This window comes from Centropristis striata, chromosome 10 (genome assembly GCF_030273125.1).
Source record: "Centropristis striata isolate RG_2023a ecotype Rhode Island chromosome 10, C.striata_1.0, whole genome shotgun sequence".
In the NCBI taxonomy this organism is placed as follows: domain Eukaryota; kingdom Metazoa; phylum Chordata; class Actinopteri; order Perciformes; family Serranidae; genus Centropristis; species Centropristis striata.
The window spans coordinates 28,378,380-28,396,966 of record NC_081526.1 but is presented as its reverse complement, the minus strand read 5'-3'; the positions used below and the strand labels follow the sequence as shown (position 1 = coordinate 28,396,966).

The window sequence follows — 18,587 nt, the reverse complement described above, 5'->3', positions numbered from 1 at the left end:
TTTCAACATTAAATATATTGTTATATACTATATACTGTATTCAATTTAATGAAGGTTGCAAAGAATTTGCAAATCATTGCATTCTATGCAAAGTTCTATCCCCCAATTACAGAAACTGAAAGGCAACATGACAAATGTGTGCAAAAATGTAACTCCTCATCAAATTCTTGATAGCAAATGGAACGTAACATACATTGTTATGATGATTTATGAGTCTGTTGGAACAGGAAGCAGCTCATATTACTGCAGCAGATGAGGTTCGATGGTTATGTTAGGAAATGGATGGACATGTTTACCTGCAAATTAACTTGAGTGTTTAAAAAAATAATAATAATTTTATTAAAAGTAATTGTAGAGCAGTAATAGGTTACACATTTGCTTGTATAGTTCAATATAGTTCTATGTCCATGTGTTGTAGGCAAGAGTTAGGTATTATAGTATTATAGTAGGATTTAAAGCCTTTATATCAATAAAAATATAAATACACAGTCGGCCATAAAGTTGGAATAAAATATTTTTCACTTCTTTCCATGAAATGATTGCGGCAATGTGATTTATTCTTGACAGATAAAGTGTATATCTTCTAAAAAAAACATTATTAATCAATCTCTTTCAAACATATCACAATGAAAATGAAACCACAATTAACAGAGGATTGTGTCTGAAAAACAAAATTATTCCAACTTTATGGGCGACAGTGTACATGCTAACTTGTTATATCATATTTTCATTTTATTTCCCACCTTTTCTATAGTAATGTGGAACGTGACTTTGTTGGAAGTTGTACAATCTCATTTTTAATCAAGCATTGGTTGGTGTTGTCACCTCTCATTATGAAAATGACAATATGCCAATATTTATATTCAAATAATGCATCGGTTAAATGTCAATGGCTGTGTACAGAGCTGACAAGGAAAATCTCCTCGCTCACACCTCGCTTCCAATGAGTTACTGTGGTTTAGTAACGTGCCAACAGGTCGACAAGAGGGCAGCTGTGAAATACAAACCTGAATATGAAGCACTTCTGAGTAAATATTGTTGGTAAGATTTAAGGTTTTATTGAGGGTTAAGAACATGCAATAAATACAGATGAGAGAATTTTTCCCACTGGGGATTTTTTTTTTTAACTAATTAACCTCAAGTAAGATGTAGATGCATCCTTTGTTTATTTAACCTGCATACTAATGTTGTGTTTTGTCCTACGTGCCAAATATGTAATTACTGCAGACTTTACAGTGGGGGCAAATTTGTGTTAAAACAACTGGCCAACAAGGAGTTTTCGGGCAAAAGTTCAGGCCTCTAAAGAATAAAATCTTAATCTGTATTCCTTGAAATAAGCAAAGAGCAAAGGACGGAGAGAAAGGAGATGAATGTAAAAAAGGATGAGAAGTGAGACAGACAGAAGAGCACAAAGAGCAGGGGAGGAAGGAAACTAGGGATGGACGTTTTGAAGAAACCTGACAACTGAAGCATCTATAACGTTGACGATCAATTAATCGATTAATCGCTATGTTTTTATACATACCAGTATGAATAAAAACATGCATACATGGGCAAAATAATATATATATATATATATATATATATATACAGTACTTTGCAAAGCCTGTTTTGATAATGGACACGTTTATTTTGAAAGGATGAAAAGAGACTTCCTGTCAATAGTAAAACTAACTCAAGTCAGATTAGACTGTAAAGATAACATCAAGGAGTTCAATGTTTTATGTTTTAGCCCCTGAAGAGACATGAAGTTAGTTTTCACAGTAATCTTCATATTTAATTGTGTTTTGTGTTTAAATGAGTTTAAGATCAAATTAAACTCAGTAATTCATGCTAGCAAGGTTTGATACAGTAAGCTAGTTTTGCTCAAATTAATACTCTTGTATTTCTGTGTGTTTTATAATTGGTGTTGCAACTTTCAATTTGCAATCTGTAGCTTTATCCAACTTAATTCTCAGCTCAATGGCTTATTGACGTACGGCCGCAGAACTGAAAGCTCGGAGTGTTTCAGTTCAGTGATACTGATACACAGTCAGAGATAAAATTAAAAATAAAAATACACAGATCGTTTAAAAAATTCCATGTGATCGACCAAATTCTGAACGACCATTAATGAATCATCTATTAATTATTCCCATCCCTAAACAGCAAAGGGCTCCGTCTCCCTATTGACTATATACTGTAGAGCAATACGTACATGTAGAGCCTGAAGTAAGTCCCGCAATGCAAGATATTAAGCTCAATAAATAAAAAAGGCTTTGACAATCAAGTAGAAAAAAGAATTAGACAATTAATGAAAAAAAATTAAAGAGGAAGATGAGGAAAAGACAATGAGATACTGCGTGTTTCACATTTAAAAGCTAAAGAAAAAGCAATGACAAATAGGACAACAAGTAAAAGAGAATGAACCTCACAGATGGATGTCTTGTGAAGCCGAGAAGGAAAACATGAAAGGAGGAGGAGGAAGAAAGGAGCAGAAAATGAGAAGGGAGGGACAACAAAGAAAAGTAATGGAAGGGAGAAGAAAGAAAGAATGGAGAGAAAGAGGGGAAAAAAGGCAGAGAGACAAGTGCTGCCCTCCAGAGAACTGGCATGCTGTAGGTCAGCATCTGCTGAGAATAATGGGCCCTACTTTAGAGGTGCACACACACACACACACACACACACACACACACACACACACACACACACACACACACACGGTTGCTTGCTCATACACTTCACGTTTGAATGAAACTAAACACCTTTCAGGGGCTCCTATCTGTCTTTGTCAATAAAGTTCTGCCAAATATGATTAATCCACCTGGATATCATGAATTACAAACTGACCAGTCCAGGAAACTAACGTGATTACATTCCCCTGTGCGTGTGTGTGTGTAAGCGAGCGTGGATACACATTTGCAAATATGCCATGTGTGTATCCGGGTACGAAGGTGTGTGACTGTGAATGTGTGAGGCTGCATAATACAGAGTACTTGTATTAAAGAACACAGCTGCAAGTGTTAAGAGAGGAAAAAAGAGACAAAGCCAGCAGAGAATGAGACAAAAATGACCACAGGAGGATAAAAAGAGGATAGTGGAGAGCAAATGAAAGAATACTGTAATTACTTAAAGTGAAAAGTATGAGGAAAAAGAGTCACAGTGAGAAAGGGGAAAAACAGGAGAGAGAATCAAATTAGAACATAAAAAGTAAAAAAAAAATGTCAGAGAGAATAAAAAGGGAAACAGCAGTGAAAGAAAAAGAAAATTAGATGGGAGAAGGACAGAGGAGAAACCCATTAGAGGAAAGTGAGAGGAACTGAGGGATGAGGACCTTCCAGATGGTAGGAGACTGTTGCCTCGGAAACACAGAGAGGGCAGAACAATGGGGATTTGGAGTGGTGTTTCGCATCCCATCATAATATGGCCATGCCATTTGGAAAGAGAGCGATGGAGCTACAGCCAAAAAACCGCGGAGTCCGACAATTTACTGCAGGAAGCTCCTCAGAAAATCATTTCTGATTAACATGTCAAATGAGAGATGAGCTGATGAATCAACAGACGAGGAAACATGCTCTGAACGAGCACAGCACAGGGTTCAATGTCCTTCCAGACCTTTGTTCAGCTTATTGCAGCTCATTTTTACACTCCGTTCACTCTCTCATCCTGCATGTTTTCTTGTTATCGTTGTCCTATGATACGTTATCAATATATATTATCTCTTTGATTAGAAAAGAACAAAAATGCACATGTCAGCAGCCAGAAAAACCAAGGGGGAAGGAAATGTCTAAATTAAAATACAAAAAACATATTAGGGAGAACAATCAATATATGACACAACATAAACATATTGATTTTACTTTGTTTTAATCATTTCACAAAGGATAGCAAATCATGTTTAAGTGTTAAATATATCTATACTATTAAGTCTTGATTTGCATGTCAATTTTTTTGCAAGGTCACACAGCATTATAAAATGTATCTGTTCAGTAAAAGGACTCCAGATAGAGTATTACCATATTTCAATACAATTTAAAATGGGACACATTGTGAAAAACTCTTTTTCTGTGCTTGTGCATGTATATTTAGGTACATGGAGTGCTAACCAACCTGCTCAGTTCAGAAAACATGATTCAAAAAGCTATTCAGATTTGGCTCTTCTTCCTATGTCACATGTAGGCTTATTAGAATATATACAGACTTCCACTGTAGTATCTCCACAGCACATTGGAGAAAACGTATAAAGTGCCTGACCCTTTCTAACTTCCAGTTAATCCAAAAATGGGCAAAGAGGTGGAGCGTTGGCGAGTGAGATGGCCGAAATAAATTATAATTTTAAAATTGCAAATTAATTAATCTTGTATAACTTTAAGTCTTAATATAATTTGAACAGGTGTCAAATTTGACCCTTGCACTGTTGCCATGAACAGGAAAATTAACTATAGTGGGCAAGGAACACACCGTCCGCTCTCGACTGTTGGCCATCGGGACGCGTCGGGGAAGCGTGGAAGCTGTCGGGCCTCATCGGGCCCATTCGACATGCTCAGTCGGGGAGCGTCAGCCGTCAGGAGAGTAGACTCGTCGGGACCTCTGATTGGCTGTGTGCTAGCTATGGGCGGATCTGACTGGCGGTGCTCTAGCGAATCAGCGAAGTGTGGGAGGGGCGGATACTATTAATGTATTGCTATCTTTGGGCAAGAACGAGTCTGAGAGCAGACAACGCGCCCATTAGCTCAGCCGGAGCGACCATTGTGCAGCGAAGCCAAAACGTCCAAAACGTCTTCTTAAAACTAATAACAAGCTTAATGCTGTGAGTGCTTTGTTTTTAATCTCCATGCTTACTTCTAGCTACTTCTTCTATGGTTTCTCCGTTACGTCATTTCCTGTTTTCATCCTTTGTATTACAGTGACAAGACTAGCGCCACCCGTTGTTAGGGAGACTTATTGCATCTTGCGCAAGCGCAGAACGTACAGGCTGATGTGAAGTCAGCAGTTGTCGTGCTGGTGTGTTTCACTGCTTTTTTTCACCCGACTGTGTCTGACGAGAGGCGACAGAATCGTCGGACAAGAGCTCGTCGGCGTCGGGTCCCATTGGGGCGGTGTGTGGGGGCCTTTATGTTTAGATAATTATAATTCTGTACAGAGTAAATGTAACTCTCATTTTTAGGCTTGGTAACTCATAGATACCCCCCTGTAAGAACAACACACACACACACACACACACACACACACACACACACACACATTGTTTATAACAAACATCGTGAACAGCTGTTTTTATTGGTAAATGGCCAATAGAACTCAGTACGTCTGTATTTTGTACGGAGGCAGGCCTAGCCCAAGAATAATTAAATTAAATAATTAAATAAATAAATAGCCAATGAATAAATAATTCATACAATAATAAATAATTAAATTACAAACTTTTATAGTGTTTGTTGCTCACTCTAACTAAATGCCTAAATTACCTGTGGCAAAAAAATAAAGGCCAGTATTGAGACCTTACTTTATCATCAGTGTGTTTACTCTTGGGCTTCCAATCTATGAACCAGAGAGAGTCGGGCATTTTAACATGGGGTTCCATGGGGATTGACTCACTTTTGCAACCAGCCTCAAGTGGCCATTCAAGGAATTGCAGTTTTTAGCCTTTCAAGAGTTTCATGAAAGAAATCTCAAAATATGTTTGCAAAATATCCAATTATAACATCAATTTGAATTTATTTGTGAAGGGAACATTCACAGCTACCACTGTTGACTGCTCTCAAATGCACCTCCACAAACTCCACATGCTCACAAGCGCCACTATCAGAGGAAATGATAACCGTGTCGCAGGGAGAACATCTAGCAAATGGCAAGTTCAAATGAAGTCGTAAGTCATGTTAAATGGTGCAAACCAAGTCGCTGGCAATATCAACTTTTAGAATGTGCAACAGCCATAAAGACAGATTGATCACATTGGCAATAAATTGGCTGCACCTTGTGAGTTCATGAATGGGCCATGTCCATCTCTACCAGCTGGAACTAAAGATGACATTCAGTTATGGCAATATCATACATAACCACTTATAGGCAGTATAGTGGGTGACTTCCTGAAACATCATGAAATCCATTACTGATAATACCATATCCCGTTCAAACAGCCTCCATCATTTCACATCTTGAGCCAATAAGGTCCCCCCTCCTCAGCACGATGTAATAGTTTCAAGCTGGGGACATTTTGCTCTGTGCATGACCACAGGATACAAATTGCTGACAAAATTACGGTCCCTCAATAGCCACTAATTTGGTGCATGAAGAGGAGTTCTGAAATAGTGCTTGTAACAGGGAGATGGGGGATTGTAAAAACCCCTGCCACACACAAGTATGGTCATGGAGACATATGAAAGGACTTTTGAACAGATGTATGAACAAAAAGTTACTTGCAAGTTAATATGCAGGTAAACATGTCCATCTATTCTCTAACAGGACCACTGGATCGCCTGCTGCAGTAATATGAGCTGCTTCCTGTTCCAGCTGACTCATAAATCATCATAACAATGTATGTTACGTTCCATTTGCTATCAACGAATTTGATAGGAGTTTAGTTTTTGCACACACTCATCATGTTGCCTTTCACAGTTTCTGTAATCGAGAGGTAGAACTTTGCATGTATGCAGAAACACATTTAATTATCATTTAAGTTTGTGAATTCCTGAAAAAAAAGATGAAGCTTGTAGCAGCACAGGAACGGCAGATGGTCATTAGGCTGCCGCCAGATGTTAACATTTCACAGCTGCAACTGTTGAAATGTATAAAGTGCGGTCCATCGTCTTGTTCTTCAGCCAGACATAAATAATAATGTAACAATCCTTGATGTGTTTCCCACATTTATGGCGATGAGTTAACTGCCACGGAGCATTGGCAAACCACCTCCAACACTTAAAAGAAGGCAAGAAAGATGTGATACCGAATTTCGTACAGAATGAGTAATCAACCTAAGGTATGAGCTTCACTTGGGAGCCATTCTGACACTATGCAAAATGTTTAAGTGTGTAGATTTCACAGCTTGTAGCCACATGAGCACAGTATCACTTGACCTCAGATCTAGTCCAGCACCCCCCCAAAAACCTGTTAAACATTCACCGTCTGGGACCTGAAAGAAAAACTTCCTCCCTCACCCCGGGGTCCACACATATGAAAGCATATCATACTCTTGTCAAGCAGGGGTACCCTATGGTTCTGCAACACATTATAGGTTGTAACCCATTTTTTTTAGAGTCCGTGATCTAGATCAAAGCTGTGACTAGAACCCTTTAAAGCGGTAACTGGTGAGGACATCAGAAACACTAGAAGCCAGGAACAAGATAGGGTCAAGAGAGAAAAAGAGGGAAGGAAGAGGGGGGAGGCAGGGTCTTTCTTGGGACCCCCCTTCATGGCTAACAAACAAGTAGAAACTCGACGAGTCCAGAGACACACAGAAAAACAACTGGACAATGGAGTGGATTGTGCCGCAGTTGTAAAGTGGTCTGGGAAACTCTCAGGCCTGGTTGGGAGGTCTTCTCAAGAGAGATAGAGCAACAGAAAGAGACGTGAGAGACATTCCCATTTCATTTCCCCCCCTCTCAGCAGAGTGAAACAATATTCAACAATGTCCTTTTCACCCCAAGTTCAGAGAGAATAAGAAGGAGAAGAGGAGGGGCTGAGAGGAAGAAAGATGCAAAGTGCAACAGCAGAAAGCGAGGGAAATAAATGGAGAAATGTGACTACAAGAGACACACAGCGACAGAGTGCAAGACACAGAATATAACATCTGCTTCCTAATTACTAGCCATCCAATTATCATTATAATGAGGAAGTGACAGTCTTCCTAGAAACCTGAACAACAATTCTGATAGGCTCTTTTAATCCAATAAGGGTAATAACAAGGACAAATGGGTAAGGGTGTTCAGCTAATTCAATTGGGTCATGGCTGTGTTTGGAACAACTGATTGTTGTTATCAACTGACATCCTTGGAGACCAGCATCATGTTTTTAATCAAAGGTGACTTAGTCCAGTCGGCTGTGCTTTGAAACTCACAGACATGGATTAGGTTACGAGTTCATGGATATGAGAGGGATGTAACATATGAGAGGGACAACATAATTGTCATTATGTTGGTTAATTCCCTTCCTTAGGTCTTTCCATATTCATTTTAACATAAGGGTCAATGTTACTGTCACAATCGAGCATTGTTAACAGTAAAGATGAACCTGTTGTGACTTTCTTTGTTTATTTTGTTTCTATTTCTATATTTGGCTTTGAATGTAAGAAATAATATAGGGGAAAAAAGAGTGACTACCAATGTGAGTGTGAGTCAGAGAGAGAATGTGTAAATGGGGCAGTAATGGTGCACACATGGTCGGGGCACAACCTGCTAATGTTGACCATACACACACGTTGATAGCCATCTACTGACCTCAGAATGACCCTCTCTCTCTCTCTCTCTCTCTCTCTCTCTCACAAACGCACACACACACACAAACACTACCTCCTAAAAATGAGGTTCCCATTCAACAAATCAGCATTCTCAATAGCCATCAACGATGTGATTAAAACAAAATGAATTGATTAGGTTTAGGAAAAGTTCATGGTTAGGTTCATTTTTGTTATGTAACCCAAGCTACATACTTGAGTTAGGAACATTAGTAGAATTTCGGTTTCACACAGGACATTAACAGCCGCCTGGTGGGTGAAAATCCCACTTAGTGAAGATTAAGATTGATCCTTTATTAATCCCTCAATGGGAAAATTCAACCTCTGCATTCACCCATCTTTTTACTGAGCCAGAGGAGCTGTGTGGGGAAAGTTAGGTGCCTTGCTCATGGGTACTTCGGTCCATGACCTGTCAGTCCTGGGATTCAAACTGGTTACAAGCCCGATTCCTAACCTCTAGGCCACAGATGGCCAACTGTGGACCAACTAGCCACCCCGCCCTTCCCCCTGCACAGACTTTTTCTTCTTTAAAGATTACTTTGTGGGCTTTATTGCTCTTATTGGATAGTACAGTCAAAGATAGATAGGTGAGTAGGAAGAGAGAGAGAGAGAGGACGTCATGCAGCAAAGGGCCAAGGGGCAGAATTAAACCCAGATTCAACCTTAGTAATTGGGCACATGCTTCACACAAAGAACTACTGGGGCACCCCTGCTATGCGGACTTTGATTAGAAAACTAATTGTAATGAATCAAAAAGAAACATAATCCTGGAGAAAACATGCTTCCCCTTTTGCACATAATAGGCATGTGTGCATACAAATCACTGAACTGCTTCACACAGATTCAGGTATTACCAGATTTGGTCCAAACCATTTACAACACAACTGCAACTCTCCAGGTTTGATTCCAGCCAGGAACATTTCCAAATGTCATACATTGGTCTCTAGACACTCTTAAATATCTAATAAAATGTAAATATGCAGCTTTAATCCTCAAAAAATGTCCTCCAGTGTAGAGAACTGATTCTCACATAGGTAGAGCTATAGGCGGCGCAGACTCTCAACAGGGGTCCTTAGTTTCAGTATAATAACCCCACTGAGAGAAAGTGAGATGGAGTGGGAGAAGTATAGGTATAGGAAAATGGTGAGATGTAGAAGGTGTGATGTAGTGAATGGAGAGGTAATTTCAAGAAGATGGCAGTGAGAGGAGACCTTGGGTGATTTGAACTAAAAGGACACACGTTGTTGCGTCCTCCACTTTTTCTACTTCTATGTTGCCGCTGTTTATTTTCCATGAAAAACCTACAGCTCCCAGCTCTTAAGGGGAAAAAAAAACTTGAAAAGAGTATGAGAGGCTATTTTTTTCTCTATATTTTGAGCACAGACCGTGGAACTGAATGTACAGTTGTACGAGCAATGGAAGTACTGAATGACTCAAATCCCCTGGAGCAAAATGCTGGAATAAATAACTCAAGCTTTAATATTTACCACTAGATAACATCAGAGTTTGATCATTTTACATGCACGATAATTTTGTCCCAGCATACATAAAGGCTAAAAGTTTGTATCATAAAATTATTGCAATGTTTAGAATCATATTACTTTGGAAAGAAATTAATTACGTGCATATGTATCGTTCTTGGACATATTAAATGACCAAAACACTGACTAGTTTTATGGAGTAACAAAATATACAAGATACCCTCAACAGACTCTTCTCTATTTCATGTAGTGACATTTGCTGACAGTTTGTTAGGTAGTGTTTGTGCTTTAGGCAGGGAAACATCATCCACTGCTGGGTCATGTTTTAATTTTAGAGCCATCAAAATCTTGTCTCGCAGAGATAGTGCTCTCACACTCTCACTCACACACACACACACACACACACACACACACACACACCGTACCCGGTGCTCCAGTTAACTGACTTTGAGTCAAACGTACAGTACCTGACTAAGCAACCCTACAGCTATTTATGGACTCACTTGGAATAATATAAACACACACTCACAAATACACACAGGCACAAACGTGGTCCCCTCCCACACATGCATACAGGTATATAGGCATGCAGACACTAGATACACACCGCCTGCTAGCTATTTCTAGGCCCGTGGCAAAATAATATGTTTTGATAAGGTCAACAGCCTGGATGCAGTTTCCAAACATGATCTCTTTCTCTGACTTTCTAGATGCTGAAATATCTCTTGAGTTAATTGACAGCAGGAGAAACTTGTAGACGGAGATGCAGAGGCAGAGAGAAAGATAAATAAAGACAGAAGGAGAGAGAGTTGAGTCCTCTTCAGATGTGAAATCTCTCAGTAGGGAAACATTTCTGAGTTAATCTATGTATTTAGTAACTGATTATTACTGCTTATTTATTGTGAGAAACATATATTGACTCCCCTCCAATATGGGAGGCTGGGTAGAAGTGCAATGTTTGCATATTATTTGCCACCAGCGATGTGAGACTATGCAATACAAGGCATTACATGCAGTAGATGTATCTATACGGCTGTTTACTGTTATCCTACCCAGGAGGGGAAAGCGGTGCTCTTATTTACAGGTCAGACCACAGACTGGATAGAAGAAGTGGCCTTAGACTCTGGGTCTGAAAAGTGGAGCCAATGTGGAAGTGCCATGACCCTGCATTATTTTTAATGGCCAGTAGGGGGAGACTCCACCGGTTGCAAAAAAAGTCAGATAATATGGAAGTCTATGAGAAAATTACTTTAGTGTTTATGATCTCAATCTTTAGTTTCTAGTCTTCTTTCATACAGCATGATGTTCATTTAGTAAATTATAGTCTCATTTAGAATAAAATAGATGATTAAGCAGGTTATGTTTTAGGGTGTGGCTATGTTGTGATTGACAAGTTGCTACCATGGCGTAAATCAGGATGCAAGCTTAGTAATGCATTTCAACGGGACTGTGTTCATTTAAATAGCCAGGAACTTGTTCTTAGTCTAACTAGAGTTCAGCCCTCACGTCTCACCTGTCTTTAGCCCTTCTCATTCTGCGTATATGCAAAAGTGCCTTAACGAAGCACGGAGGTCATTACACCTTTACAAGGACAATCATACTGATTCCGCAACGGCGCAATATTGGGGTCCCCAGTCTGTGAATTCACATTGCAATCCAGCATTGGGGCAAGAAGTGGGAGGAGCCAGGAGCAGCTGCTACTGGCTACAATAAGTGACGACAGCAGCGAGTGCATTAAAAACAATAATGGTGGACGAACTGCACATTATGTTGTTTCTCACTGTAGTGTTTCTACATACTGAGCAAAGTTGTTCTGCATTTTGCTGAACATGATTCGATTACTGTCTGACTCAAGTGAGAGGCGTGTTTCTGATGATGCGGTCCATGTTCTTTCGTAATAGTTATTTGAGTCTTGGTCGCACAAATAACATATGTCATGTATTTTCTGTCTTGCCAACTCCACTGCTGGTTCACATTGCTTCCACCATGAACAGGTTCATCAAATAATTTTTTATGTTATACCTCCGGTACAGACCCGGGATCACTGGTTCCCCTTATTACGCCTCTGGTGCGTTCAGATTGAAGGAGTAACATCACAGAAGTCTAAATACCGCGACTTGAAATGGAAAGTCTGAAAGGGGCTTGTGTGACACTGCAATGCAAGCAGTACATGTAGACAAATGGCATACCAGTCTCCCTCCATGCTGCAGCAGTATGAAATTCCTCTACTCATCGTCCGGCGGACTTTAGCCAGCGGAGCAGAGATAGCATGGAGGGCGATCAGGTGTCATTCATCTGCATTTACTGCAGTGTTTCTTTGAAACAAAGCTCAGGGTGGGACCGTTTTCTCCAGATAGACAACAAAGTCGTAAGTAAATTGTGTGATGCTCTTCAGTTCAGTATCAGTACTTGCACTATGCTGTATTACATTAAAAACAAGCACCCACAAAAGCTGCCAGTCAGTGTGGTAGAGGGAGAGGAATTCAAAGAGGTAATTTTAGTTCTGTTGACTTTTTTGTATGAAAAATTAACTGTTTAGTTACCGGCAATGAGTGCAGGGCTATTGAAAGCAAAATTAACAGAAACTGACATCTTTACTTTATATGCTACATGGAAAAACATCCCATGTGAGAAAGCTTGTTATTGGCAATGGGAGTCTTTTAAATGGCAATTCTGCGATGTAGAAAATGTTTCAGAACTGCTCCCAGGTTGTAATAAGGCACATTATCAGAGTGACTTTCATGGAAAAATGACTCGGGTCCTTTTCAAACACGAGGCCTACATGTAAAATTGGCACAGCATTTTGGGATTACAGTGCATGTCTGAAAGTGGAAACAGAGACAGGGTGTACTGTATGTGAGTGTGTGTGTGTCCAATTTCCCAAGGCTTTTCAGATACCACAGCCAGACCTCAAAACTATCATCACTGTTCTCGCTCCCATCTGCCAAAGTCATCACCCACACACAGACACTCTCGCTCTCTCTCTCTCTCACACACTCACACACACACACACACACACACACACACACACACACACACACACACACACACACACACACACACACACACACACACACACACACACACACACACACACACACACACACACGAAAGAGGTGTGAAATAGCCATCCCTCACCATTTTAACAGGGGTGGGAACCTGGCTATAAAGTTTCTAACGTTCTTAACTTCTGTCTGTCATTACACTCATTGCCTTCCTCTCGCTCTCTCACACAAACAAACATTTGTTGTTGGCTTGTTAGTCTGCTGAGGTGTCGCTTCTTAGATGCAAAATAAAATGAGGTGAGAAAAATCTAGTAACGACTTCTCAGAGTTTTTACTATTGAAGTTTACACTTCTATTCTGACTCGAATACGTTTTATTTTTAGACACAGAAAGAGTTTTTTTAGGCTTTACTTAAGTACATTATCACAGTACTAGTTATCTTTGGGAAAAAATAAGGCACTGTGGAGGAGAGGAGAAGGAATTAAGAAGTAAAGGAAAAAATATGGAGATGTAAAGATAGTGAATGAGTGAAGAAGGTGAAGATAATTAAAGTTGAGCAGTGAAAGTGGAAAGGTTGCAAATGAAAAATGAGATCCTGAGCGATGATGGTTGCAGAATATAGTATGTCTTCGCCTGTGTTTCACATCGAGACGTACATGTTTAAATGGTCAGTGAACAGCTGTGGCTCCGTAATAGTTACAAGCAATGTTTTAAACAACTGTGGCCTTTCTGGACCTGCATATTTAGCTGGTTGCATCAGAAAACACATCACGAGAAATAAATAGAAAGAATCCTGCAAGAATTGATTAGTATACTCAGGAAGCTGTTATTGTTCTTGTGCTGGCTAATGTTAGTGATATTTCATGCTGTCTTGGGAGGGAAATAACAAAATACTCTGCGCAGTAGGGTAACGTGTGCCGCACAGAGATAATCGAGTGGCTTAAGTTTCCTGTTGGAGTGTCCAGTCTGACCAGACCTGTCTCTGCTGTGTCCTCCACTCACCTGCCTCCTGCCTCTCTAACTGTCTGACAGAGAAACATACAGGGGAGCCCGATGCTGGCTGAAAGAGATGGTGATAAGTCTAAGGCTGAACAATTCAAAAAAATGAAATAATTGTGATTATTTTGATTGATATTGCAAATACAATTTACATACTATTGGAGGGGATTATTATTGTTCAATAATTAATCTAATTTTCATTAAAAATATATAATGGTGTGCTTTTAAGTGAGGATCTCTACCAAACAAATATATTTTCCATATCTATATATGAGTCTGTGGATTACAATGTGAAGGCCGGGACATCTCTGCAGCAACAAAATATATATTTTTCATTATATAAATATTGTGATTTCAATGAAATGCCAATTAATTGTAGCCCTAATAAACTCCACAAGAGAGTACTTGAAATTTAAAAAACATGAAATAAATTTGCAATAAATAGCTCATTAGTGCAACATAACAAATATGTTGTGCGAAGCATTCAATAATGATGAAAAAGTTATTTTTCAACATTTACAAAACAATCTTTATCTCTTAAATGACACGATCCATCAAGAAACTAAGAAGGATTAATTAATTTTTCAGTTAAATATTTCCATAAAAGTTTAATATATAAATTAATACATAAATATGAAAATTTTTACAGCTATCTTTAACTTTAAAATTGTGTAAAAGTTTTCCTTTGAGACACACATGCATTTACAGCAACTGTTTAGTGAGACGCTGAAAATTTAAAGTGCCTCACATGAGCTCATGTTGCTGATTAAAAAAACAGAAACAAGCTGTATTACAAGAGCTGATTCAACAGAGTTCCTTTTTCTGTGATTATGTATGCAACATTTACAAGAACTGAGAGCAGTTCTGTTCTGCCAATTTTTTAAATTTTTTTAATTTGCTGCCGTCTCGTTTAATACAGCATAAAGACAACAAACTATCATAGCGGAGGTTTTGAAGATGGAGTGTAAAAGAAAAAAAAAAAAGCAGAGAATCCCCTCATGAAAACTACTGATTGTGCACGAGCCAAAGTAAGGTTTGGTGGGGGAGCAGATCCTGGGGTCAGTTTTCACCTCCTGTCTGAGTGTGTGCTCCCTAGGGGGAGGATAAGGTGAGTTCCTGGCTGAGACTGAGGCCTCCAGAGACACGCAGAAAGACAAACAGACTACACAGATTTAATTAGCTGCTTCAAAGAAAAAAGGGGAGAACAGAAAAGAAAAAGAAGAGAAGAACTGCAGTAAGACATAACCTCCTCATTAATGGGAAGGAGAATAAGTAGTACCTTGGTAAGGAGGCGTACTGACGTTCCACTTCTTCATAACGTGGCGCCAGCCGATGATCCGTCCCTCTGCCTGGCATCTGCTAAAAAGAGACATTTTTTTCAGTGAATTTAAATAACAAACTTCTGATATATTCAAGTAAAACTGCCTAAATTATAATGCATATTTCCCCGCTTTAAGTATTAAGTAAATTGCAAACTGAGCCTTAGCAAGTGCAGTGCACACCCATAAGCCCCTTCCCTTGCATGTGTGTGTGTGTGTGTTTGTGATACAGGGGTAATTTAGGATTGACAAAGGCTAGTGATTAGGGATTTAGAGTTTCGGTCTTGTGAGGTTTTTTGGGGGGTGGACGAGGCCTCCATCCTAGATTAGGTTACTTCAAAACAGGATGGAGTCGTCTTGCTCGTACACACACGAACACACACACATACACACACACAAAGTCACACATATATAGAGCCCCGTCTCATCTCCATCTTGAGGAAAAAAAAAAAAGATTAAGTCAAGCTGCTGACAGTTCAATCTCCCCTACTTCCCCTTTTACTCTTCATCTCACTGGTTCTCTCTCACCCTCACATTTCATTTTCTCTTCCTCTACTTATTCCCAGTCCTCTCTTTTTCCCACTTACACACACGCACACTCACACACACACACACACACACACACACACACACTCTCTTGGAGATTATCCCGGTCTATTCAGTAGGGAGATTCCAGCTGCCGTGGCGCTCCTTAAAGAAGCCGACTAAACCCCAAACGTCAACAAGCCCCATTAACACACACACACACACACACACACACACACACACACACACACACACACACACACACACACACACACAAGCCATTTTTTGTGTATATTACACTGAATATGTTGAATGAGACTCATTTGAACATAATGTGGGGTGAGAGAGTGAGATATGATTCAGGGTTGTGAGTGTCGTGACTCTGCATACATGCTGGACTCCGACAACAAAAACAATACTTTTAAGCAGCATTATAGAGTCCCTTCAGGGTCTGTGCAATGCTGAGTCTCTGAAAATAGCCCATCAAATTTAGTCTATCGCACCTTTGCCACTTGTTAAATGCCGCTTGTGTTGATAATACACATCTCACATATCAGATTAAATTGCATAACACATAACTATTTCTCTAAGTACACTGTTTTACCTCCCGATAGAACATTTTGGAAAAGTAGGGTGTGCACCATGTCCCCACACAGTGGAAGAAAGAGTAAAATAGTGCCATTAAATCCAAAAGAAGCTAATGGAAGGAGGGTGAAGTGTATGTGTGTCCCAAATGGTGGAGATAAAAGGTTGAAGGTTTTATAGAAAACCTTCTCTCCTCAACTCAAGATAATATTGCCAACGCAAAAGGTGCTGAGAAATAGATATTACTGATCACAGCTTTTTCTTCTTTTCTCTCTGCATTCCAGGGAATGTTGCCAGCAGGCATATACTGTAAAATAGATTCGCTGCTCCTGCTTTCTTTTGAACACCTGTCTTTATAGCTTCAATATCTCAGGTAGAGAGACAGCGGGATATTAGGAGGGAATGGAGAGGTGAAGCGAAAGAATGAAAAGGCATTAGGCGGAGAAGAAAGGAGGAAAGAGAGATAGACCGAATGAGAAGTAAATGAGTTTGAATGAAGAAGAGCCATATAGAGAGGAGGAGGGATATTATGAAGCCATTGAGAAGTGGCGGGGAGAGGGGGAGGGATTGGAGGTGAGTTATAAAACAAGGGAGGGAATGGGGTGAAGACGAGGACGACGGAGCGGGGAGGTGAAAGGGACACTGACGACACAATTCAAACACGATGTTAAAAGAGGGAACGAGAGATAGCAAAAGGGGGGAATGGCTGCAACATCCGGTGGAGGCTGAGAGGGGAGAGACAGGAGCAGGTGGGAGAAGAAAGAGCAAAGAGTCATGAATGGAGGAGTGAAGAGAGAGTGAATGGCAGAGGGAAGCAGGTTTCAGAGAGATAGGAGAAGGAGGAAAGAAGTTGAAAGATCATTGTTGATAAATGACAATAAGTACTTTCTGACTTCCCTCCTGCTCCCTGTGGTTCTCAGGTGAAGTCCATTGGTTCCTGTTAGGACCTGCTGGCCAGTCCTCTTGTTGAGACAGGTCTCCCCTCAAAAACGACAATTTAGGGCAAAATACGACTCACATTTACAATGTAGACTGTCCTCCGCCGCCATCTTGCTGACGTAGTATGGTTAGCGGTAATGCAAAGTTTATATGGTGGATGCACTCAAAAAAATAACTCATTGGATGAACTCAATTAAATTGTGGGCAGAATTTCCATCCAAGAAATATATGTAGCCCAAACTCAAAACAAGTGCATGGATGCAATATAATGTATTTGAGTTAATGTAGCGCACTTTTTTTTTTTTACATTTGGTCGAACTCAAATTAAAATGTATGTATTGTATTTAAATTGAGTTACCTCAACTCATTTATGTCAAGGATAGCTTTAATAAAGAAAATGTGTTTTTTCAACCTAAAAACATAGAATTGGAAAACTGAAACTCAATATTTTGGAGTTGAAGGGAAGGACAGGGGAGTAAATTAATACATTTTAGGTTACACTTCTTTAACTACTTTTGATTTGATTTTAATTGATATATTTTCATTAGATAAACAATACATTAATGTGTCACATCTAAGAAGGGCTTGAATAATTTTTTTGAGTGTGGGGAGGTGGATGGGTCAAACAAACAGCAGACTTTCACCCAGGAGAACGGGGTTCATGCCCCATGTGAAAACAAATGTAAATTACTTATTACGTAACTTCAGGGCTCAAGCCACTCCCGTAACTACTTCACTTTTTTTTTTCAATCACAATGGAGGTCTTTAGCATGGATGAATCAGCCGTTGGTCTGGGTTTGGTCTATGCATGGGATTTGTGGGTAATAAGGGAAAAAAAACTACATTCTTCTAGCTTTGTCCTTTAAGAGGCAGTGGATCCTGAACCTAATAGGTGCTGGAGCACACACACATATATCCATACATATCCATACACATGGATTAAGAGCAGCTTACTGTGAGATGCCACAGACTGAGTAAACACACACAGATGAGTGTGTAATGAATGTGCATGTGCGCATGAAGTTAGGAAGTGTATGGACATTCCTGCAGACACAGTGGTATGTAGTTAGGGTGTTAGTTGATATTACAAATATCACATAATTGTACCACAAATAGGTTTATTAGGTAAAATATCATTGTGTGTTTACATCACTGAGTGTGTGACCTTGATATAATTCTGTTTATAGAAACAGTGTGGAATAAATACAACTGGATCTTTTTTGATTCAGAAGAAGGCTGGGACGCACAGCAAAGAAAGGCAGTAAAAAGCACCTCACATAGACTAAAATGAAGATGTCAAAAA

At 39.6% G+C, this 18,587-nt stretch overlaps 1 protein-coding gene across 4 annotated transcripts in view; it reads right to left on the bottom strand.

Annotated features, from left to right (window-relative positions):
• pard3bb (par-3 family cell polarity regulator beta b) overlaps positions 1 to 18,587 on the bottom strand; it is a 277,646-nt gene that overhangs the window by 9,940 nt on the left and 249,119 nt on the right. For 3 of the 4 annotated variants that reach the window (XM_059342439.1, XM_059342435.1, XM_059342438.1), the window contains exon 23: positions 15,196 to 15,275. In XM_059342439.1, coding sequence (XP_059198422.1) covers positions 15,196 to 15,275 — 80 coding nt within the window. The remainder of the gene's footprint in view (positions 1 to 15,195; positions 15,276 to 18,587) is intronic. The other variant, XM_059342437.1, reaches the window with a different exon arrangement.